The following is a 23,879-nucleotide window of genomic DNA, read 5'->3' as shown; positions in this document are numbered from 1 at the left end:
CTACAATGAGCAGGGGTCTGTAGGTCAGAAACCACTACACAGAGAGGTGTCTACCCACTACGGAAGAATGTTTCTAAAGAGGAGGTGAAGGCAACAAGCTAAAGATGTGAATATTCAGAGTGTGTGAGACACTGTGTACAGCCAGCAGGAAGCTCTCAGTCACAGATAGATTTGCTGGCAGCCCCAGCTCCCCCCCCCCACTGCAATGTGGACCATTTCCATCCTCATGGCCCGTTGACCTCTCTCACTCTCACTTCCATGGGCATGCATGAGCATGTGTTCACAAGCATTCGTATTAATTTTGATGTAGCGATTAGTTAGAACTGGTTGAATAATTAGGTGGAGAAAATTAAGACACCTGAGCTCAACATTTGATTGAATAAGATAACTCCTATTTTCACACAATTTCCAAGGAACTTCTTTGTCTCTTTTGAACTCCATTGTGGAGTCATGGAGTCGTTTCTTATATCTATCCAGCAGATTAGAATGTGGGCATCGGGATGCTAATGGCAGCCCATAGTACCTCTGTGTCTGAGTGAAGAAGGTACAATACACAATGAATCCATCTCCTCAGGATACTGAGAGGGGCAAATACAAATTCTTGAGTCTAGTCCCTGACTGTCTCTCAAGTAGCTTGCAGGTCTCACGTGGCAGTTTGTCACCAGAGTCCTATGTAGCGTGGAGAGTTAAAAAATTTTAGTTCTTCATAGTGAAATAAGGGATGCCATTACATGTGGGATAATGTTTTGTACACTCTAAAAATTTGTCACCCATATTTGTTTAATAAAACACTGATTGGCCAGTATCCACGCAGGAAGTATAGACAGGAAGATGAAAATACCTTACTGATAAAAGGTGACTAAACATAGATAAGAGTTTTGGGTTAATTTAAGTTGTAAGCAGTCGTTAGTAATAAGCCTGAGCTAATAGGCCAAACAGTTTATAATCAATATAAGCTTCTGTGTGTTTCTTTGGGGCTAAATGGCTGAGGGACCAGGCGAGACAGAAACTTCCATTTGCGATTACAATCACACATATAAATAAAGCCTTTTCTTCTTAGTGCTTTTGCACACCCATGCTCCCTCTTATAAAATGTTGTATTCATCTTAGAAGAAAATTCTTATGGTAACAAATGCAATGCGTACATGTCTTCGTATGTTTCTCCTTCACTCTCTTGTTCCTGGCAAGAAAAACAGATAATTATTACCTGTGATTATTGCAAAAGGTCATACATACATTTCATTGGAAACTTATTTTTAAAATAAATGTTTATGAGTTTATATAATTTGAGGCTAAATTGGCTTATTTGAAATTTTCTTTTTCTTTCTTTTCTTCCTTTCTTCTTTCCTTCTTTCTCTCTTTTTCTTTTTCTTGTTCTCTCTCTCTCTCTCTCTCTCTCTCTCTCTCTCTTTTTCAAATTGTGACATACTTAGGAACAAACAAAGGAGATTTCATTCTCTGTCCTGCTCAGTCATTAGCTGTGCAGTCAGACAGAACTTCAGCATTACACTACCGTGAGTCAGCATACCAACTGACATATAATATTTCAAGGATTCCAATTAAGTAAGGTTAGTAATGGAAAAAATACCATTGATATTTGTAAAACTTTTTATTTGTCTGTTGATAACAATAGAAAGTGAGTCATAGTAATTGTTAAATGCTCCAATTTTAGCAATAGAAAAAGAGAAATAAAAATATCTGACCTCTTCTAGAGTTCCAGGACCTACAGGATTAAAAAAAATACATTGTAATTAAGAAGTACTTCAACATGTGGTCATTAGATAAAATACTCATATTAGTTCAAAGTATAACAGAACTTACACTTTAGGGCACAAAAATGTGCCTTAGATACTTGGTAGTTTTAACACTTGTAATTTAATTATAGAATTATTTTATTAATTTTCCCAAGATAATGACAAAGTCAAAAACATTAATGCTATGTTTTACTGCCGTATATAAAGCATAGTGCATTTGATGTATGTGCTTGTGTGAAGTGCACAAGAGAAAAAAAAATCACAAATTGTCCATAATTTTTGGCTCATTCTTTCTCTGGGATTTGCTATCATGTATCAAGTCAAGGTGACTAAGTTAAGAAAAAGACTACTCGAATTTGGTGTAATATACATTCTATCAGATATCAAGACATAATGCTATAGTTAATAAGTCAATAATATTAAGAACAATCATAATAATACACATAGAAGGACAAGAGGATTGGAAAGAGAATTCAGGGACAGTGTTGGCTAGTTTTATGCCAATTTGATCCAGGCTAGAGTTACTTGAGAGGCAGGAACCTCAATTAAGAAAATACCTCCACAAGATCAGGCTGTAGGGAAACCTGCAGGGCATTTTCTTAATAGGTGATTGATGGCAGAGAACCCAGCCCATTGTGGGTGGTACCATTGCTGGACCATGATAGTCATGAGGGTTCTATAAGAAAGCAGGCTGAACAAGCTGTGATGAGCTAGCTAGCAAACAGCAGCTCCCAGGCCTCTTCCCCTCCTCCTTGGTTTCCTATCTCCTTTACCACCTTATCCTAGGCCATTCTAAAATAGGTCCTTCCTTTTCCTCCTCTTAAAAATGACACCCGCAAGGTCATTAGTTGCTGTTTTCTGCCTGAGTCAGAGAGCTGCCACTTCAGCTTTTCTTTCTCACTTAATAAAGGATCTCCGTGAAAACAGGTGTGTGGGTGTGGTCTGGACCTAATCTAGGGTCCAGGAGCAAGCCCCCTCTGTGTGGGGTTCCCCTTCAGTTCTTAGTGACAAGGGACTAAATGTGTACCCAGTAATGAGGAGAGGGGCTGGGAAAAACCTTATGCTGAGTATTCTCAAAAGAAAACCTATTACATAGTTTTTTATATAAATCACACACACACACACACACACACACACACACACACACACACACGAGAAGAATACGTGCAAACACACATTAGTATTTTAGGATGTTTGCTTATAGTGAGAGAAAGAAGGTAATGAATCATGAGGATTATAGGGGCATGAATAAAACAAGGGCTCCTATATAGACCAACGATGCTAATGCCATAAATGATTCCATGACATTTGACTAATTCAAACATGCAGCTCAGATTTTTTTAAAAAAGTTACCCCTTACCATCAGAGTGCATGACACCATCTTGATTTTCTTCACTTATAGTATTTCTGAAAACAAGAAAGAAAAAAGGGTGAGAACAAAGTAGACACTCTTGCTCATTTTACAAATGAAAACATACATAGACATATGTATGTAATAGCGATTGATGAAGAAAGAGGCCCCGAGGCTGAAAGAGAGCAAGGAAAGTTGTTCAGGAAGGTTCAGAGGAAGCGGTAAATGTTCTAATTATAATATAGTCTCAAAAATAAAAAAATGTAAAAAGAAAGCAATTGAATTATTGTTTTTTTATTAATATTTGCTCTGACTTAAAATTCATGCATCACTGGAGTAGGTTTTGATATTGTGTTTTTGCTGTTACTGTGGATTTTTTTTTATTGAGAAAAGAAAAAAAAAACAAGTTTCCACCTCCTCCCAGCCTCCCATTTCCATTTCCCTCCCCCTTCTCCCACCCTTCCCCCCCTCCTCCCACCCTTCTCCCCCTCCCCTCACTCCTCTCCCCCTCCCTCTCCAGTCCAATGGGCAGTACTGTGGATTTTAAAAGAAAAAAGGAGTACTAAGAAACTCAAGTTCAGCACCATCCATTCTTTTTTTTGTTGTTTGTTTTTTTGTTTTGTTTTTTGTTTTTTAAGACAGGGTCTCTCTGTAACAGGTCTGACTGTCCTGTCCTGGAATCCACTTTGTTGACCAGACTGGCCTTGAACCCACTGATATCTGCCTGCCTCTGACTTCCACGTGGTGGGACTAAAGGCGTGTGCCACCCACTGTTCACGGGCACCACTGTGGACACATTCAATGGGTTCATTGCTTTTGGGGACTAGCAGGCCCATCTGTAGTCAGTTACTCAACACCGGGATTCTCCCAGGATTTGATTGGTTCTCCAGCACATACACAGCAAGAATTTACTTCTACCCCTGACTTAATCCACCTTCCAAAATAGATCACACCAGCTTCACTTCCATCAAACGCTTGAACTCCATGTGTGTCCCTCTCCAGTGCTTACCCCAGCTCTGCTAAAAGAGCAGCATCGGTACATAGGACTCACAAGCTCTCGATATGTAGCCAGCTATGTGCCCCATTCCTGTTCTAAGACCAGTGAGTAAATGTGTATAAAACAGTCAACCATCCTTACTCTGGGCATTACACGTAACTGGTTTCCAATCTCAGCTCTTCATCTAATGATCTCATTTACTCTTCTTCCTAGCCCACCTTTCTTGAGTTATCCTTTTTGATACCATTCAAAACCTTGACCGCTTTTCCTCAAAAAATGATCTCGTCTTCTCTCCTAGGAAATCAGATAACCTTGCATTTGTTCTACTGATAACATAGAAGTAACTGAAAAATGATTTCTATTAAGATACAGCCCCTCAGAACACAAACATATCTATCTGTAGCTGAGCTATGCTTACCTTCAGTCCACCATTTTCTCTACCTATATCCTGTTCCATACACCTTCTTAGGAGTTTTGCGTCTTCCACTATCTCCCTTTTCCGCGCATTGTCATGGTAGTTATACTCTTCTCCTTTCTTCATCCTCACGCCTAAAGACCTCACTCTCGGTTTTCTCCTTCAGTGCAAGTTGCTGCTATCTATCCATAACAAGACTAAGACTTTTTCTTGCTGTTGCCTAACAGTTCCTCAGAGATCGACACATTCTGAAACATTCTATCCCTCACGAAGGCAAGCCACCACAATCGATTCAGGAAGTCCCTGATACTGACTAAATTCACCCCCCCCCTCCATCAGAGAAAACATGCCAAGCTGCAAAGAAGACTCTGATATGCTGAGCTGTGAAGAAAACTCTGAGACGAGACCAGCTGCCTGGAAGAAGCAGAAACCAACCTGGGAGAGGCTTACAATGGTTGAGTCCCTTACGACATTTTTCATCTGTGGAGCTACCTGCAGGCTGTGCAGTGTGCCCCGGGTTCCCAGCTTTTGTGAGCTGTCTCCCATGCTGGGGGTAGGCTTTGGTCTTTGAATCATTTCTGCTCCTGTAAGTAACCCCTCATGCATATTCCTCTAAGTAACCCAATTGGTTCACTACGTTGAACTTTGGTGGTATTTATAGTTTGGTCTCTCTTGGGTTCTTTATCTAGGGAGAGATATGTATGTAGTGTCTCCTCAGAAAAATTTTTGTCCCACAATTGCCTGTCCAAATCTTCCACATTGCCACAAGATAATCCTTTTTCCCACAGCCAGGTTTTAAAAAAATCCCCTATTCACTGGCTTTACTTCTTATCCCTTCCTCTCTTCTTCATTGATTATTATCTGTCTTGTATTGTCAAGTTCTCTAAAAACTCCCAAAGATCAGGTTCACTAGAGTTGCTATATAACTCTTCACCTTAATGGCCACTTTGCCATTCTTGAATCTCCTTTGTTTACATAGGAAATACCTTCTGACCTACTTGTTGTCCCTCTGGTCACTATCCTACAGTTTCCTTTGTGACTTTATGTTCTTTTAGCTTCCCCTGTAAGCAATGATTTTTTTTTTGTCTCTGTTTTGGCTTTCTTCATTTCCTCTTACTCTACATTTGTTGGTGACTGATTCCATAAGTTCTTACAACACCCTGTAATAGCTCAACATTGGTCACGTCCATGGTGAAATCTCTATCTAAGCCAGGTCTCTCTACTGAGTGTCAGAGACATAACTGTACCTCAGTGGTCTCGTACCATCAGAGGTATAGGAGTCTGGAAATTCCTCTTCCCCTGCTCTGGCTTGGAAGTCCTTCAGCCCGTTGCTGAAGGGAGCGCCTTCCCTGCAGCCTAAGCCTGCTCTCCCGAGTAGCTTTCCTACATCAAGGAACAGCACCATCACCCACACATCCCACTGAAGCTTCAAGTCATCCGTTGTTTCTTCCTCTTCTTCAGCTCCGTAGACACTAATCATCAACATCTGCCAGTTTTCTGTAGTTAGTAGGCCCCCTGAGTCCTTCCTTCCTCCATCTCTCCCTTCTCTCAGGCTCACTGTAAGAACACCATCTTTAGTAGAAGCTCCTTCCCCTCTTCTACTGTTGGTTGTGCTTTTCCTCATCCCCCACCTTGTAAACCTTGCTTACGATTTTTGCTAATGGGATCTTTAACATTACATGTTAACATAACATGATGCAGTAACCCAAGAAGACAAACATGTCACTCTCAATCCTTCTCTCTCTCTCTCTCTCTCTCTCTCTCTCTCTCTCTCTCTCTCTCTGTCACTTTGTTCATAAAAAGCATTCAGTAGGTGTGTTTCTGACTTAAGGAATTTTTTCTTTTAATATAATTTTTTATCTTAGTGTTTATTCATTTCCTTTCAGTGATGTAAAGATAGGGTACGAAATTGGCTTAAGAAAAATATGCTTGGTATGCTCATTGCCTTGCTGTCTGTCCTGTTTCCCAAAGAGTCCTATTTCTTCTCTGCTATGGAGAGTCAAATGTTTGTTATAAGCATCTGTTGAAAGGACACTATGCAGCTACTGAGATGGCTCAGCAGTTAAGAGCACCTGCTGCCTTTGCAGAGGAGCCTCCCTTGGTTTCCACACCCTCATGGTGACTTGTAGCAAGCTGTAACTCCAGTTCTGGGGGATCTGAGACCCTATTCCGGCCTCTGTAGACACCTGGCATGCATGTGGTACACATACGTATGTGCAGGCGAAACACACACATGAACTAAAGGTAAGTCTCAAGAAAAGAATGCACTAGAATCAAGAGACAAGTTTTACCCCAAACCCAAAATCAAACACAATGAAAGAAAGACCTAATGCAATCAAGTCACCTTGTATCCAATTACCAGTCTTCAGGAGAGAATATGAAAACGCTCTACAGAGACAGTCAGAAAACAAAACCCAGACAAGGGTAATCATACTGTCCGCGAACAACTTGATGACCTCAACAAACACACTGCAAGGGATAAAGAAAAGTTGAGGTAGTGGGAAAACCTCCATGTTAAAGAAAATTATGAACGTGAATTACCAAGGAAAACTGTGAGTGCTTAATCAAACTTAAAACATACGTGTACAATGTGTTTGAAACTTTTTTTTTTTTGACAAAGTTTCACTATATAACAACTCCAGTGGCCTTGACCTAGTAACCTCCCCGTCGCCAAATCTTGAGTGCTGGGATTAGAGGCCTGGGTCATTCTGATGACCCAGTTGATATTTTATACTAACACACAAAGTCTAATTTGGGGGGCTATCTAGTAAAATGTTTATGGGTGAAATAAGATAATGTTTGTAGTTTCAGAATAGCACAAGAAAGGGAAGCGATGAAGGTACAGAGGAAACGGGACGACATGTTTATATACGTGTTATAAACCACTCCTGAAGTGGGTAGGAGAGACTGGGCCCATTATAGTTCTGCCTCTGTCTTCCATATACTTAAATAGATCTTACCATACTTACACTAGCTCTTTTCCTAGTGAGCAGGGCACAGGGCTTGTGCAATCAGTTCTCTTCTCCCACTGCTTTACTCCTGGAATTCCTCTCCTCCCTCCTCCCCTCTCCCTCCCTGGGATCCCAATCTCCTTCCACACAAGCTCTCCCCTGGTAGCTCTCCCTAGAGGCCTTGAACTCTCAATCCTAGCAAGTGCTGGGATTATAGGTATGTACCATCACACCTGGCGTTATTTCTGCATCTCACATCTTCTTTCCTGTTGATACAGGATTCTATGCTTTAGCCCATGCTTCCCTTCACTCTGGTTCTTAGAAAGGGTTTTTTTTTTTTGTTTTGTTTTTTAACTGTTAACTGTGTGTGTATGTGCCTGAACACATGAGTGAAGCTCAGAAGACAATGCTCAGGGGCTGGGTCCCTCCTTCCACCTTTTTGTAGATTCCAGGAGATTGAAATTAGGTGGTAGGTTTGTCCTAGTAAACACATTACCAGTCGGGCCAGCTGCTCACAGGTATTCTGGGTATTCTGGTTTCTTGTCATCCCCTGCTGTATCTCCTGACCCCCTTGACAATATCTCCTCTGGTTCCCCAGCTCTAAGCCTGCTCTTTGTTGCTTTTGACTGTGACAGAGTGGTTATCTCTCTATCAGTGAAACTAAGTAATCTTTATCATCAAAATGGATTATTGCCATTTGTGTCAAAGGATATTAAAACAAGTAAACAAACAACACACTGATCTACTTTCTAAACCATCCGGATAGATAATAATTAAATGATAATAACAAAGGGTATTATCCTAGCACATTCATGCAAAGCATTTCTTACCCTAGAGAATGTTATTTGCACACACATACTCAATATTATGCCACATAAGATTTGATGCCATTTTATATAGGTCTGAGCTTATGCCATCCATTGTGTTAAGATAGTAAGTATGAAATAGTGACCACAATAGCAGTGATGGCGGAGAATAAAATGGACAAGGATGAGGGTAAGAAAGAGGTGCAAATGTCCTAACAAGCTCCAGTCCAACTGCCACCAACTGCTCGGTGCTCAAGGCCTAGAGGAAAACCCCACAGACAGGCGAAGAAGAGAACAATGGAACTAGTCACAACCAACAACACAGACCGCGGAGCAGAGGGAGGGGCAAAGGAGGAGAAAGAGCAGCAAGCTTATCAGTGGAGTTGCCTTTCACCACAGCTCCTTGTTTTCATGCCACGGTACTGAATGAAGTTCATTTAACAGTAAGCCTGTCATGTTGGAAAGCTATTAGGGTGGGGGGAGCTGTAGCTGAGTGACAGCGTGCTTGTCCAGTGTGTATGAGGCCCTGGTTCAATTCCCCGGTAGGTAAAGCCAAGCAAGCAAACAAGCAAGCAAGCAAGCAAGCAAACAAACAAACAAAAGCTACTGGGGTTCTATCTCCTAACATTGAAAGATGTAAGACTGTTGTTTTCTCATCTGGATCCACTCTTCCTAAGTTTAGCTTTTAGTCTTTTATTGCCTGATTTTTTTGGAAGGAAGAGGTGATCTCAGAGACACCTGAAACTGCTTTATACCCACCCTAACAGGAACGAGCCCCTCACTCCGGAACACTTCTTTCTGTCCTTAACCTATGAGAAATTTCAAAATTATGACTCACCTAAACCAAAACATTTCCAAAAGGAGTTAGGTAAGGCTATCTGGCAGTGGCCTGCTGATGTGCCAAGTTTCAAGTTCTGGAAAGTTAGAAGCCCTGGTAGTTAATTACGAGACTATGCTGGTACATTCTCTCCCTATACTAACTGGAGGGACTTCAGGGGAAGGACACTTTGCCCTTTCCTTTTCTAGCCTGAGTCACTTCCCTTTCTGGAGGACTTCTCATTACCTCACTTTTCCTGTCTCACTCCTATTTATAACCGCGAGATGTGTTTTGTATATAAAAACTCAGCCGCTGCTTCTGTTTTCATCTGAAGGGCCCATTGCGCGGATAGAATTCTAATTCATTTTAAAACAGTACTAAGAAATGTGCCACAGGGAAAGAGTTGAAGATTAATAATGAAAAGCTCAAGCTCTTGGTCCATTTCCCTTCTAAGTCTGAGTGACATGGAAGAAAATGCAATGAGCTGCATGTAGTCTGACCACTAGGTGGGGAAACAATACAATTTAAAATACATGTAACTTTGTCTTCAACCACGCGATACTGGAAATTATTCATGATTTCTGGTTCCTGTTGACCTTCAGACCTTTCATACTTACAAGGTAAATTGAACCCAATGATAAGATTACAAGTCACTCCTGGGAGGAACTTCAGAAGCAGGTGGGACAGGTCCCACATGGTCAAGGTCCCTCTCTCTCCAGATTCCTCCCTTGACCCCAGCTGGAGATTCTGCTGTGTACCCAGGGAGAACTCTAACTTTGTCAGCCATTCAGCCCATACTCTCTAGACTGAAGTTGAGGAAGACTCTGTTCCAGGAATTCTCCCGTCTACACTCTTTTTTTCTTCTTTACGGGCTATTTTTTATCACCATATAAAAACGTTGCTATTTCCATATAAGTTCATTATCATTCTTGCTGCATAGCATACCTGAGGTCAGCCTAGGTTCTAGTTACATGAGAGCCTGCCTCCAGATACAGAAACAGAAACAAAAATTCCTCCCACGCCAGCCGTTGCCCTACATTGTAAACAGCGTCTGTATCGGCTTCTTTTCAATACCTGTGTGGGCGCACGCATGTGCGTGCGCAGGCCAGAGGTTGAAGTCAGGTGTCTTCCTCTACCACTTTCCATTTTATCCTTCGAATCAGGGCCTTTCTTACTCAATTCAGAGCCTGCCATATGGTTACACCGGCTGGCCTGTGATCCTTGGGAATCTACCTGTCTCTGCCATCTCCATAAAGCCTCCACCCCCTCAGCATTGGGGTTACAGATGTGCGCTGCCACGCAAATCTTTTCACATGTGTGGCGGGGGCCAAACCCAGGTCCTCACGCTTGTGTGGCAGGCGCTTTCCAGCTCGAGCCATCTGTCCTAGTTAGCGGAAATCATCCGCTCGTCACAGCTCAGAATCGTCTGATGTGACTGCCTCGATTAAGAAATGGATTAGACCAGGGTGGCCTGCGGGGTGTCCACAGACAATTATCTTGGTTTTTAACTGATGAAGGAGGGCCACTGTGTCTGGTGCTGTCCCTAGGCAGATGGCCCTGTACCATATCAAAGCACGAGCCCGTGAGCGAGTAAGCCGGGAAGCCATGTTTCTGCACGGTCCCTTTCTTCAGGTTCCTATCTTGAGTTCCTGCTCGTCCTTCCTTTCATGATGGAGTGTGACCCGGAAGGATAAGATGAAACAAGCCCTGTCCTCCTCTGCTCTGCTTTTGGATAGTGTTCTGGTACAGCAACAGAGGCCTCTGCAGCCTCACCTTTCACCCCCTGAAAGCCGCATCATGCTTGGTCCTAACTCCGTCACACCTACCACCCTCCGTCCGTCTCTCCCGCGGCCTTCAGCAGCATCTGAGGCACTTGCTCACCGGCCCCACTTTCGGTCCCTCAGTTCGCTTACTTTATTCCTCCCCCCTCTTTATCTCCTCTGTCTCCGTTTCCCCAACACAGGCCAGACCCGGAGTTTTGTCTTTTCTGTTTGTACTCCTTCCTTCTCTCCTTGGCCAACTTTGACCAGCCTTATCACTTTCAGTGTGAGACAAAGTCCGATGTCTCCCCTCTCTGTGTCTTTACCAGAACTCTCTTTGAAGCTCTCCATTTTCAACTCTCCAATTGTCTTCTCGGTGTTCCCCTTGAACTCTAAATAATATTCCAGGCTTATCAGAGCCACAACCGCTTTAACAAAGACCTTTTAGATGTATTCATTTTACTTTATATAGATGCTTTACCAGCATGCATGTGTATAGACAATGTGCCTGACTGTTGGAGACCTGGGAAATGAATGTCTGCAAGCCACCACATGGCTGCTGGGAAGTGAGCCCACTTCCTCTTCCACAAGCAGCAAGCGTTCTTAACTATAGAGCCATCTCCCCACTTCCCAGTCAGAACTTACTTCGTTTCAGACACCTCACCTGCAGCCTCCTTCTGTCATTTGAAGGAATCATAGTCTTTCCAATTGCTAAGACCAAAGGCGTTGGAGCCACACGTGATCCTTAACGTGAGTTTTATAACTAAGTCCAACTTCTGCTGTCGCTCCCCTGAACAGTTATCCACAGTGCAGACATTTCTTGGCCCTCCCCGTCCCACCAAGAGTAGCCCATCTTGGTTAGAATGCCTCAGTGTCTGGCCTGCATTTCCGCAACATTTAACCGGTTCTGCTGCTACCCTTGCCCATCTACTTTAAGTGACTTTAACAAAAACACAAGTCAAAAAGCCTGGAGATGCTGTGCTCCAGCCCGCAGGGGTCCTCATCTCAGATAGGGTGATGGTCACAGATGGTCACAATGCATGGAGCCCTCCGTGAGCTGACGCCTCTCCAATCGCCCCTTCTCTGGCTGTCTCTAGTGTCCTGCTAACCTCCTCCTTAGCCTTTGGGTCTTTGAGGCCTCTATGCCTTCTCTCTCCCCCACAGCGTTCGGTCTCATGCCCATGTTTCCTTGCATCTTTGATACCTCACAGCTCTGTTTAAAGTTATAGCCATCCATGGTCTGGAATCCCCCCCTCCCGGCCTTCCTAACTCTGCTCTGCTGACCACTGTCTTGTCTTTTACCTGTGCGACTGCTCCTCTTTCTCTGGCCCTTGCTTTCTATAAAGGCAGGGAGGGGCCTCTGTTTTGCAAACGATCTTCCCTGGAGCTCAGTTGAAAGATCCCAGAGGAGTGACTCAAAGATGCGCTGAGTGACTATCTTAAAAGCCTAGGAGATCTTGAGAGCGGGTTTTGCTTAGGAGGAGAGTGGTTACAGGCCTGCAGAGCAACACTTGGGAAGCATCAGGGAGACATTCATCAGAAGACCTGCGCCTTCTACTTTTCTGCCCCCAGTCCAATCCATACACGGCCCGCAAACCCTTAAGCCCGAACATGAATGTCCATTCTGCTTTCGTTTCCTCTATGTATTTATCTAACTTCCCCTTCTACGGGGGAAATTTTCTAATCCAGATATTTCCTCCTTGCGGAATTTACTGATGGGAACTTTAAAACTGTTGACCCTTTCTCTTTTGGAGGAATAAATTCATTCTGGATATCCTTAGCTTTCACGCTTTGTCCTGCATGTGACAATTAGCTTCCTGATATTCCAAGCATAGATTTTCCACGTAATGTAAAACACCCAAGGCCCTTTTATCTATTTCATTTTTCTTTTAAGCGGATTTTTAAAAATGAAGTTGGCAGATCATATACGAGTCACCAACTAAGAGGAGTCCCTAATATGGTGGGAATTGAAATGAAGCAAAATGTATTACCGTCAGTGAACTCTGTAAATGGCTGAAGGCAACAGTATCCCCTCTAAGAATCCAAGCCCTTGGTCTTCTTGGTGATTCCTTGCAAAGCTGGCATGTTGCCAGCATCCCACGCTACAGCACTGCCTTTGAAATGCCCTCTTCTTCCCACAGCCTGTTTAAGAGCCTTCTGGTGGATTCTGGGGATGAGATTTTTTTTTTTTTTTAAAAGAGAGTTAACACAGCAGGCTCAGATTTGCCTTGCTTTAGAAAGATGCTACCACGGCTGGCCTGTGACTTATAAACAAGAAGCATTTTCTCTACAACTGTTCGCTGCAGTGGGAGTGGCCCAGTGGATAAAAGTGTTCTGCTCTGTGAGACCTTAGCAACCACGTGATTGATGTGGATGCTTGCTTTCTTTCTAGGTTTCTGGCAGGCCCAAGGAACCAGTGAGACAGCTCCCCTGCTCCCTGTGGAAACCTTACAGTTTCTCCAGCCTCTGGTCAGCTTCTGCTGGAGGCTGCCTGAGACACCCACTGCAGTTTCTCAGCTCTGCCCTCTGTGGGGAAGCCTTGATTAGACAGTGCCACCTGCTGGCTGTCCCTTCCTCTTTTTTACCGCATTGAATCCCAGTCTCTCATGCTACTGTAAGCTGAGGACTGAGTCCTTCTAGTGAGTCATTAGACATAAGGGAAGTCTGGAGGCCCCGAAGCAGTGCACGGAGTGTCAGATACCTTTCCACCCCTTAATGTCCTGAATGAAATGATGACTGGGCTCCAAGCCTTACCAATTTTCAGAAGTCAGGTTTGAGCCATTTGTGAAGATTTCATACTAAAACTACGCCATACTCAGAGGCTTCACTGAAGCTGGTGTCTAGCACAGAGCTATCTATATAGCAAACTTGAGAAGTGTTAGGATCCCGGGCCCAGTGTGGAGACACAGGACTACTGTCTCAGGACTTGAGAGGCAGAGGCAGCAGTACATTCATAAGATCAAAGCCACCCTGGGCTACGTAGTGAGTTCTAGGTCAGCCAGGGGTGTACAGTGAGGGTTTGTACAGACAAAAGAAAACAAAAAAGGAGAAAGTACAATAAAAATAAACACACGAAAAAGAAATTCTGAGATCTAAATTCAATGGGTTAAATTTACGGGGTAAAAAAGAAATTAGGAATAAGAAATATGATTTTATATGTGTAGAAAGAAATAAGTTATATGAAAATTGAGTGTTTAAGAGAACATATATTAGTTATTTTAATTAGTCTAATATTTATTTAGCCTTAATATGATAGTCAGCAGATGTCTTACACTTTGATTTGGTAGGTAGCGGAATCTCCCAGGGTGTTAGAGCCTTCAAGCAGACATCTACAGACTCAAATGCCCTGAAGAGCGTAATATTATATAGACATCCAGAGCAGCCTATGAAGAAGATAAGGCTCACCATGCTGCTCACACATCCTTAGTTACTGACTTTAAACTCCTCTGGAAGCATTACGAAGTGAAAAATAGTCAGGGGTACTCACAATAAGCGGGTTTTCAACATATTGAATCTTCAAGCACTTAAGGAAGATCTCAACGTGATTTTGTAATTAACAAATTCTACCATGTGGATCATGGACAAAGGATCAATCATATGGTGTGTGTGGGAGGGGACTAAGGTGAAATCAAACTGCACTCTTATAGCAGACTATCACTGTACTGACTGTTGTGTGTCAGCTTGGCACAAGCTAGAATCACTAAGGAAAAGGGAGATTAATTGAGGAAATTCCTCAGTAAGATCCAGCTGCAGGTATTTTCTTAATTAGTGATCAATGAGGGAGGGTCTGATGTAGGTGGTACCATCCCTGGGCTGATGGTCCTGGGTCCTATAAGAGAGCAGATTGAAGAAGCCATGAGGAGCCAGCCAGTAAGCTTGCCTTCCACGGCCCCTGCATCAGCTCCTGCCTCCGGGTTCCTGCCTTGCGTGAGTTCTCACTGCGTTGGATGATGAACTGTCATGTGGAACTCTGAGTGAAATAAACCCTTTTGCTTTTGGATATGGTGTTTCATCACAACAATAGTAGCCCTAAGAACAGTTTGGTAGCAGGATAGTAGAGTATGGCTGTGATGGACCTGGACGTGTTGTTTCGAAGGGGATTGTGAAGGACCCTGTAACTTTGGGCTAGGGGAATCATTGAGTGTTCTGTAGGACCTTGGAAGGAAAGAACGCGGAGAGCAGTGCAGAAGATGGAGGCCTGGCTTGTGAGGTTTCAGAAGAAAGCAAAGACTCTACTGAACTTTTTATGCAAGGAATCTGTAGTTCTGGTTGGCTGGAGCTGAAGAATCTGCTGTGTTTAATAAGACACCAGAACTATCCAAGTGAAACCTCTGCTTTGCTGGGATTCTCAACGCTGGTCAGCGGCAGCTGAGAAATTTGCAGTGATTAAGAAGAGACCAACACCGCTGAGGTTTCTGGAAAGTGTTTCCTGAGAGTCAGCACACAGAAGCTGTGCTCCAGATGTGGCCAAGGTTGTGTCTTGTGTTGGCAGCTGAACTTGGTAGTGTGAGAGCCACGCAGATGGTGCCCGTTTCGGGAGGTGTGAAGAGGTCACGGAGATTAACGGATGCCTGGCACTGCATGTCAGGGATGGAGTCCCTGAAGCCAGCTCAGGAAAGGCCACTGCTAGGCCATTTGCAGCAAGGGACCCTAGCAGTTACGGAGATGCCAGTGTCAGGAGATGACTTCCAAGGCTAGCAGCAGGAGCTGGAGCCTAGAAGACAAGCTCTGTGTTCTGCAGAGGGCTGAGCTGGAGAAGTGACCCAAGCCCCTTGGCCCAGACATCATGAGTGAATCACAGACAATTGGACACTGACTTATTTATACTGTCGGAGTTTGGTTTTGCTTTGTTCAGATTGTGACGGTACCCTGGTTCTTCACTCTTGAAGTAAGAAAGCATGCAACTTAATTTTGACTTTTACAGAAGCCCAGGGTTGAGAGATTTTAAACTTTTATAAGAGCCTGCCCTTCTTCCTGCCAACTGCCCATTAACGTACCACAGAACTCTTAGCGCCCAGTCATGAATCATTTGGAAATCCCTGGCGAGGAAATATTGTAAGATGATCCTTTACTTACTTCAGGTCAAGGGGAGGCTTAATGTTTCTGGGGGGTAGGCTTGGGACTGGCGGCTGTGTTGGGTGAGACGCTGGCAGTGGTGGCTGGATGGCTGGATGGGACATTGGCGGTGGTGGCTGGCTGCCTGGATGGGATGTTGGCGGTGGTGGCAGGGCAGTTGTTGAGTAAGGTGTCTGGCTTTTGCTGGTACCTAAGAAGCAAGGGATGGTAAATTAGGACAAATCGTCAAAATATAAGAACTTGCCATTCCAAATATGCAGGTATAATCTTGGGTAGAACATTAGGCATATAGCCTAATTGTTGAGTGAATGCTTTAAAGTATCCAATATTTTATGTATATTACCTTTTCTGAGCTTTATAAACCTTAGTTTTAACACTCTCGACTTTGTGAACAATTCTACATCAACTTTGTATGCATTATTTATGAATTTAGAAATACACTTTATTTTTTTCATTGGATTTGTATTTTAGACCAAAGAGACCTAGTATTCATATCTATTTTCACAGGCAACACACTTGCTTTTGACAAGCTCTTTGAACTTTTAACAAATTATATTTTGTTTGGGCTATGGTTTTTAAACATGGAAGCCTTTTAAATCATCCCACAAGTAAATAATACACATTGTTAAAACTATAAAATGATATTAAGAACATTAAAGTATGAATTTCCCATTTTCCCACCACCTAGCAATGTGTACTAAATTGTGTGTATTTCTGAGCATTTTGATGCAAATGCATGACACCTCTCAGTTCCAGTATATTGTCTCTGCTCAGCTCTTTTACTATGACCCTGTCATAGTCAACTAGGCTGGCCTGGGACTCACGGAAATTCACTTGTCTCTGACTCCCAGCTGCCCAAGTGCTAGGATTAAACACACACGCTAATGCACCCAGCTCTCTGCTGCTTTAAAATTCTGCAACATCACACTCATCCTGTGATTTCTCTTTGCCAGCAAGATGACTCTGATATTTTAAGAGAATGTTCTGTGGGGAAGAGCGTGGCACTGAAGTGCATGGGGATAAATCAATTATTTCCTGGTTACATTTATAAAATGTAATGATGGTGCTACCTTATAGGGTTCTGTGGATGTTATGGCCCAACATTTGTAAAACACTTAGGATAGTGTCCTGTGGAGAGTAAGTTCAATGTTTTATTTTTCATTTAATAAGTCTTTGTAGAACGCCTACAATATGCCAAGTTCTGTTCTACGTACTAGGAATACAGTAGAGATACATCAGACAACAATTTCTTAAGAAATATATAATAAATACATTTAATCTATATACACTGTCATATAGACTGTGATTATGCACAGTGGAAGGTGGGAATACTGGGTAACTGGGGGTGACTGGCATTCCCTCTAACCCTACATGTAATGCCCTGACCGAGGTAGACTGGAATTGGACCATGTAAGTACATGTTTTTTTTTTTTCCCACAGAAAGCACCAGGCTTCACCCATGATTTTCTTGACTCTTTATTTTGAGAAGGTGATAGATGAAATTTAGGCTTAAATGTGCCACTTCTCCAACTATCATATTAGGTCTAGCATCGCATCAAGGAAAAATTTTTTAGTATTTAATCAAATATTTATAGTTATTTTCTTAGTCAAATATTTATACTTATTTCCTAATCCACCAAAACACTCATCCTCTTCATTCATAAATAAATGAAGTTCTCACAGATACCTTTATTACCCAATTCTCCATTTACTTTCTGGCTTGATAGTTTATGCTTTAAGTTGTTGGCTCCACCTAGTTTCATTCAATACAGTGTTTGTGTCTCTTATCTTTCTGCTTTGTGGTGGCTTTTTTTTTGAGAGGGAAAGAGAATGTCATCTTGAAAGATGTGTTAATTTTACATCAATTAGCGCAATGTTCCCATGTTTATAGTCATGTTTCTTTAAAAATGCTTCATCTATTCAATTCTTCATCTTTGCTTTACATAACATATGCTTGTTCTTATCAATTTATACAACATCTTTATTAGGAATATTTGGAGCTAGATTCTTGGCTCAGTGATTAATAGCATGTACTGCTCTTGTAGATGACTTGAGTCTAGCTCCCAGCACCCACCATAGGGCAACTCACAGCTAACTGCATCTCCAGGTCCAGGGAATCTAACAGATTCTTCTGAACTCTGTTGCTGCCTGACTTCATACTTGCATTCATGCACATATGCACACACACACACACACACACACACAATTAAAAGTAAAACTAAAAACTTTAAAACGGTAGTAATCTTTTTGTTCCTCACATGGACAGGACTGAATATGATTTTGCTGATTTAACTCTTGCTTCTGTCTGTTCATATTTTTTAAAAATATCTAAAACCGACCTTGACCACAAAAGATATCTGAAGAACCTTTGACAAGAACACAGCCTTCTATCAGTTTGAAAGTATGTAAGGGACTGACTCAAACTGATCAATACCGAGTGAAGTACTTTCTCTTAACTCATAATCTTATAGAACCATTGTGGCCCATGCAGCCTTATGTTGACTGACATGATTTCATACGGCCCACGACTATGTTTATTAATTAGCAGTGACTCTTTCACCAGAACATAAATGTTAGATTATTGAGCAGATGAAAAGATGTTTTGCTATTTTAATAAATAAGTGACTTGTAGTCAAAGAGAAAAAGCTGCTGTGAATATTAATAAATAAAATCAACAAATCACATTAATTAATATGATTTATAAATAATATTAATAAATATAATAAAATTAATAAATATTAGTAATAAATGAATAAAATGTTTGTTAGCCATCTGTGACTTATATTTCACAGAAAGATTTCATCAAGCAGGAGCCCTTTTCATATGCAAGTGAACTAAGACCTGGAAGTGAAATGCTACAGACAAGAGCTGGGCAATGTCAGTCTTCTGAACTGGAAGCACGGGGAGAGAGCGTACCCAGAACCCTCTAGGCCTCTCTGCCTGTGCCCAGGCTGGTGGGCCTCTCTGAAAAAGCGTCTCTGGTAGACACTGGCTGTTCTGCTTGCCTATCCTCCACTTGCTGTCCGTTGGTTATAACAGCCAAGGTCATTTTGGAAGGGCGTGCTTGCTTTTCCATTGAACTTGGAGCAGAAGGGGTTGAGTTTCAGGTAATGGCACCTTGTGGGGCAGCAGGACGGGGCTTGTCTGAGAGGCCATCAAAGCCAAAGGAGGGCAGGATTCAGAGACAGAGAGAAACAGGCTGGGTTTGAAATGAAGGCGAGCTTTGGGAGATTGTTAAAAAGGAACTGTAAGACTTAAGGAGGCTCTGACTGTTCCCACTCCTCATCAGACGTTAGCATCTTCCAGGGCACTAGGAAGCAGTGGTGAAATAGTTTGCTTTGCAAAATCTGTGGTCACTTTCAAATACTGCGAAAACTCATTTACATGTATGAAAACTATTCCAAAGCAAAGCATCTTTGTTTTCATGGGGGCAGAGAAACAAGTAGACTTAACTTCAGTATGTGTGGCTAACTCTGATATCTCAATCTTACAGGCTTTATGAAACATAACAAATATTTGAGATTCTCAAAAAACATTTTCTTGTGTTAGGAAGAGTATAGACCATTGAAGTACAATAAAATAAAGAGAGATAGATATAAAAATATACCAGCAGGTAATGTCAGAGTCAGAATTCATTCCTCAGTTTGAGCCAGGAACCCTATTAGGCATTGTCTTGTGTCTTATAACAACCTTGGGATATATGCTATCATTTAGTTTCTATTTAGTGTTTAAAAACTGTCCAAGTTCAGAGCTGGTAAGCAATGAAGTGGAGACAAACCAACCATGGTCCTTTTCTTTCTTTTTTTTTTTAAATTTATTTATTTATTAAAGATTTCTGCCTCCTCGCCGTCACTGTCTCCCATTTCCCTCCCCCTCCCCCGATAAAGTCCCCCTCCCTCATCAGCCCAAAGAGCAATCAGGGTTCCCTGCCCTGTGGGAAGTCCAAGGACCACCCACCTCTATCCAGGTCTAGTCAGGTGAGCATCCAAACTGCCTAGGCTCCCACAAAGCCAGTACGTGCAGTAGGATCAAAACCCATTGCCATTGTTCTTGAGTTCTCAGTAGTCCTCATTGTCCGCTATGTTCAGCAAGTCCGGTTTTATCCCATGCTTTTTCAGACCCAGGCCAGCTGGCCTTGGTGAGTTCCCAATAGAACATCCCCATTGTCTCAGTGTGTGGGTGCACCCCTCGCGGTCCTGAGTTCCTTGCTCGTGCTCCCCCTCCTTCTGCTCCTGATTTGGACCTTTAGATTTCAGTCCACGGTCATTTTCTTGTGTTTCTGCCCTTCCTGCTATGCTCTCCTGCTTTTCACAGGAACGAAACTGAAAGGGGGTTGGTGTTCTGGAGAGTCAACGAATGTGTGAATAAGGTCCCTCACAGCCCACCACCCCTCTCTCATCCGTCTGGCACGGATGAAGGAGCACACAGCTGGGCCATGAACTGGAGGCTTCAAGGGGAGGTGAGGAGATGATGGACATCTTAATGACAAACCTAGCAACCGATGGCAAAAGTAAAGGAGAAATGACTGTGTCTACTCTGAAAAAGATTAGATTAAGAGTAACTACAGAACATTCTAGAATGTGGAAATAGCTTTCGAGCATCTAAGAAGCTAGCCACCCTTGTTCCAACTTTTTTTTTTATCCTTTTAATTTCCAAAGTTCAGAAGAGACCTTGCACAGGCTGTCTCCCTCTGCTGTAGCACACCTGGGTGGCTGGGACACTGGGACTGTTTTGTCAAAAGGAAATGAGTGGGGAAGGCCTTCCATGAGTCCGAGGTGGTTCAGTGTCATCTGGCCCTGCCCTTAAGGGTGATCTCAGATGATAGCAATGCAGGATATCTTATGTGATGAGATTAAAATGTATAAATAGAAAAACAGAATCTTTCCTTCTAAATTAATTATGCTTACTCCTGGCTCTAATGGTAGAAAATTTTAGAATTTAGTGACTATGAATTGAAAGTTTAATTCTCTGTAAATCCACCCTCGTGTGTCCAGAAACAAACAGACACCACATTCACGTTCTTGACTTTTAGGCATGCCAAAAGAAATTTTCCTAAGCATCTTGCAGCTCACGGAGAGAATATGTGCTGGACTCGGGAGACTTGGCCTTGTCAGAATGAGCATTTCTCTGCCCTAAGACACAGGGCAACTTAGTTCGCTTCTGTGGGTTTTCGTTTGGTTTTGTATTCTCAACTGGCAGAGTGCTATGAGAATTTGAAAACTATGAGCACCTGCCCAGCACATAGGTGTGTGATGCTACCTATGGTCTGCCCTGGAGCCCAGTTCTGTTATGGCCTATGGCGCAAACACCTAAGAAACCTTTGACAGTATAAAAATCACACATTGCTTCATTTGCATTTCTATACTTGAGGATAAGGAGTTTGGCCATGCTTACAAGATGTTCCATCTGTGCGAGCATGAACATCTCTTATAAGCATATATTAATTTATAAAGAAATATAGCATTTTATTGAGATAAGCTGCTCAGAAAGCACACATTCCCTTTTACAAGTTTATTTGATAGAATATAAAACATTATACAGAATATAGGTATGTAAGTAGACCCTGCTGTGCATCTAAAAGCACTTTGAAAACATTCAGAGAACACCCAGCAGCCTCAGCCTTGAAACCTCCACACCTTTGAGTTAGGGAGTCTGGTTTTACATTATTTTTGCTTTCCTTAACTTCGCGCCTTCCGTTCTTATCTTCAAAGGATTTGTAAGCTGTAGTGGATGGGAAATTTTGCAAACCAGGCTAGGTGAACTCGGAACATGGGAACTATATTAGTAAGAATGCTTTTGATTTGAAAGCAAAGTGCCAAGACAATGTTTGCCAGCTTAGAACGGCCCATCAAAATGGAAAGAAAAGTAATACTGAAACATCAGTGCCACATAGGCAGTCACGGGCAAATTATGATAGAGGTGAAGAAGGAGGAATCAAAATTATTCTGAAAAGAAACCAACTCTGCACTCACATCTTCAACGCCTTATCTTATCAGTGACTTTAACATTCAGAGTGTCGTCCAATTATTGCTTTGAATTTATTTTTAATATTCAAATTTTATTTGCGTGTGTGACTGTGCCATCTCACGCATGAGGAAGTCAGAGGATGGTTTGTAAGAGGTTGATCTCTCTTCCACTATGTAAATAGGTCTCAGGGACCGAACTCATGTCTTCAGGCTGGAGGGCAAGCGTGTTCTTCCTGATGATCCACCTTGACAGCTACCCCATTTAATTCTTAGAAAATTCCTTTCCCAACAATAACTTTGTTACCTATTTAATTATATATAACTACAAAGGAAAGGTTTTTTTTTGCTAGTGATTTTATTTTCAATACATAACATGGTTTTCAAATTTTGCAGTAATTTAATAAGAGATTGCTGATTTTTACATCTTGTCCTTTAAAAAGGGATTAGTTAAAAACTAACTAGCCAATGTTAAAAATGGTAAATACTTAAATACTTTAAAAAGAAAGTCCATATGTAAGATGAGCTCTTTGTTAGATACTTGCAGATTGCAAAGCATTGTTTTCTGCTCTAAGAACATATTTGGGTGGAAAGCAGTAGCTCAATATCTTTTCTTCTAATGTTAAAAGTTGTTTTAGGGCCAGGGTGATAGCTCAATGTGTTTTGGTGTTTTGTACAAGCATAAAGACCTGCATTCAAATCTCCAGTAACCACATAAAAAAATTGAGTGTTATTATGTGCACCTGTAGGAGCAGAGAGGATGCTGGGAATTGCTGTCTGTCAGTTCAGCTCCAGCCAGGTTCAATGAGAGACATCATCTCAAAGGAATAGGGCAGAGAGGGAGAGCACAGGATGTCTGATGCTTTTTAATCTGGCCTTTTTCAGCCTATATCAGTTTGTGGCAGACACCTTTTAAAATAGCTTTTAATAGACAGATAGTAATTTTACATGTGATACTTTGGCACATGTATACATTGTATTAATGACCAACTTAGGATATTTAGGTCACCTCTGTTCTCACAAATTTATAATTTATTTTTGTAATAAGGAGACCCTAAATAATCTTCTTTGGTTATTTTGATGTATCAGCCATGGTTTTGCAAACAGTCCCCTTTCATGTAACAGAACATAAGAGCTCACTCTTCTCAGTGTGCCTGTGGCCCCTATCACCATGTGCCCCATCTAGAGCATCTAGTCACCACTATTTTATGTTCTACTTCAACAAGCTCAACTTTGACAGATTTTTGTCTGTTTTGAGCCTGGATTTTTCTATGTAGCCCTGGCTATCCTGAAACTCAATCTGTCGACCAAACTGATTCCAAACTGAGAGATACACCTGCCTCTGCTTCCTGAGTATTACATTTTTTTAAGTAAAGAAACAAGAAATGCCACAAAGAAAATGCTTATTAATGAAAATTGCCTGACTAATGGTTTATCCAGGAAGGCTGTCTATTTCAATTCTAAATATGGGGCTTTAACAGGGATGTAGTAGATCATCAGACCAGGCAAAGAGCCATAGGCATTGGCAAAAGAACCAGAAGGACCTTCTTAGAAGGTAGAGCCTCCTTTCAGGCCTGGACAAAGTGGACATTTGGGGTACAGCTCCAAAGAAAGCTAGATGAAGTGACAACAAACGGTTTAGCTAAGAGTTAATCACGGTGGCAGGCTAGACAAGGACAAAGGACTCAGTTGTTACTTCTGCTATGAAAATGACTGCTGCCATCGTTGCTCTTTTGGGAAGTTTACCTCTGCTGACAGGGGAGAGCCCTGAGTCAAAAGATACCCCAAAATACCTACTTGATAAAGGCAAGACCTAGAAAAGAGAATGCCAGGGTAGATACAGAAGAGAGGAGCTGAAACTACAAAGAAGTGCAGGGGCAGGGGAGCAATGCAGTATAGAGGAGGAACAATGCAGTGCAGAGGGGGAGCAGTACAGTGCAGTATAGAGGGGGAGCAATGCAGTGCAAAGGGGGAGCAGTGCTGTGCAGA

The 23,879-nt window shown here is 42.2% G+C and overlaps 1 protein-coding gene across 1 annotated transcript in view; it reads right to left on the bottom strand.

Annotated features, from left to right (window-relative positions):
• Fyb1 (FYN binding protein 1) overlaps positions 1-23,879 on the bottom strand; it is a 128,650-nt gene that overhangs the window by 26,722 nt on the left and 78,049 nt on the right. Inside the window, exons 3-6 of the mRNA XM_005356591.3 lie at positions 15,928-16,117; positions 3,115-3,161; positions 1,704-1,723; positions 1,146-1,180 (exon numbers count right to left, since the gene is read on the bottom strand). Coding sequence (XP_005356648.2) covers positions 1,146-1,180; positions 1,704-1,723; positions 3,115-3,161; positions 15,928-16,117 — 292 coding nt within the window. The remainder of the gene's footprint in view (positions 1-1,145; positions 1,181-1,703; positions 1,724-3,114; positions 3,162-15,927; positions 16,118-23,879) is intronic.

The sequence above is a fragment of the Microtus ochrogaster genome, chromosome 19 (assembly GCF_000317375.1).
Source record: "Microtus ochrogaster isolate Prairie Vole_2 chromosome 19, MicOch1.0, whole genome shotgun sequence".
NCBI lineage: Eukaryota > Metazoa > Chordata > Mammalia > Rodentia > Cricetidae > Microtus > Microtus ochrogaster.
Note: the sequence above shows the minus strand (reverse complement) of the source record. Positions and strands in the feature narration are given on the sequence as shown.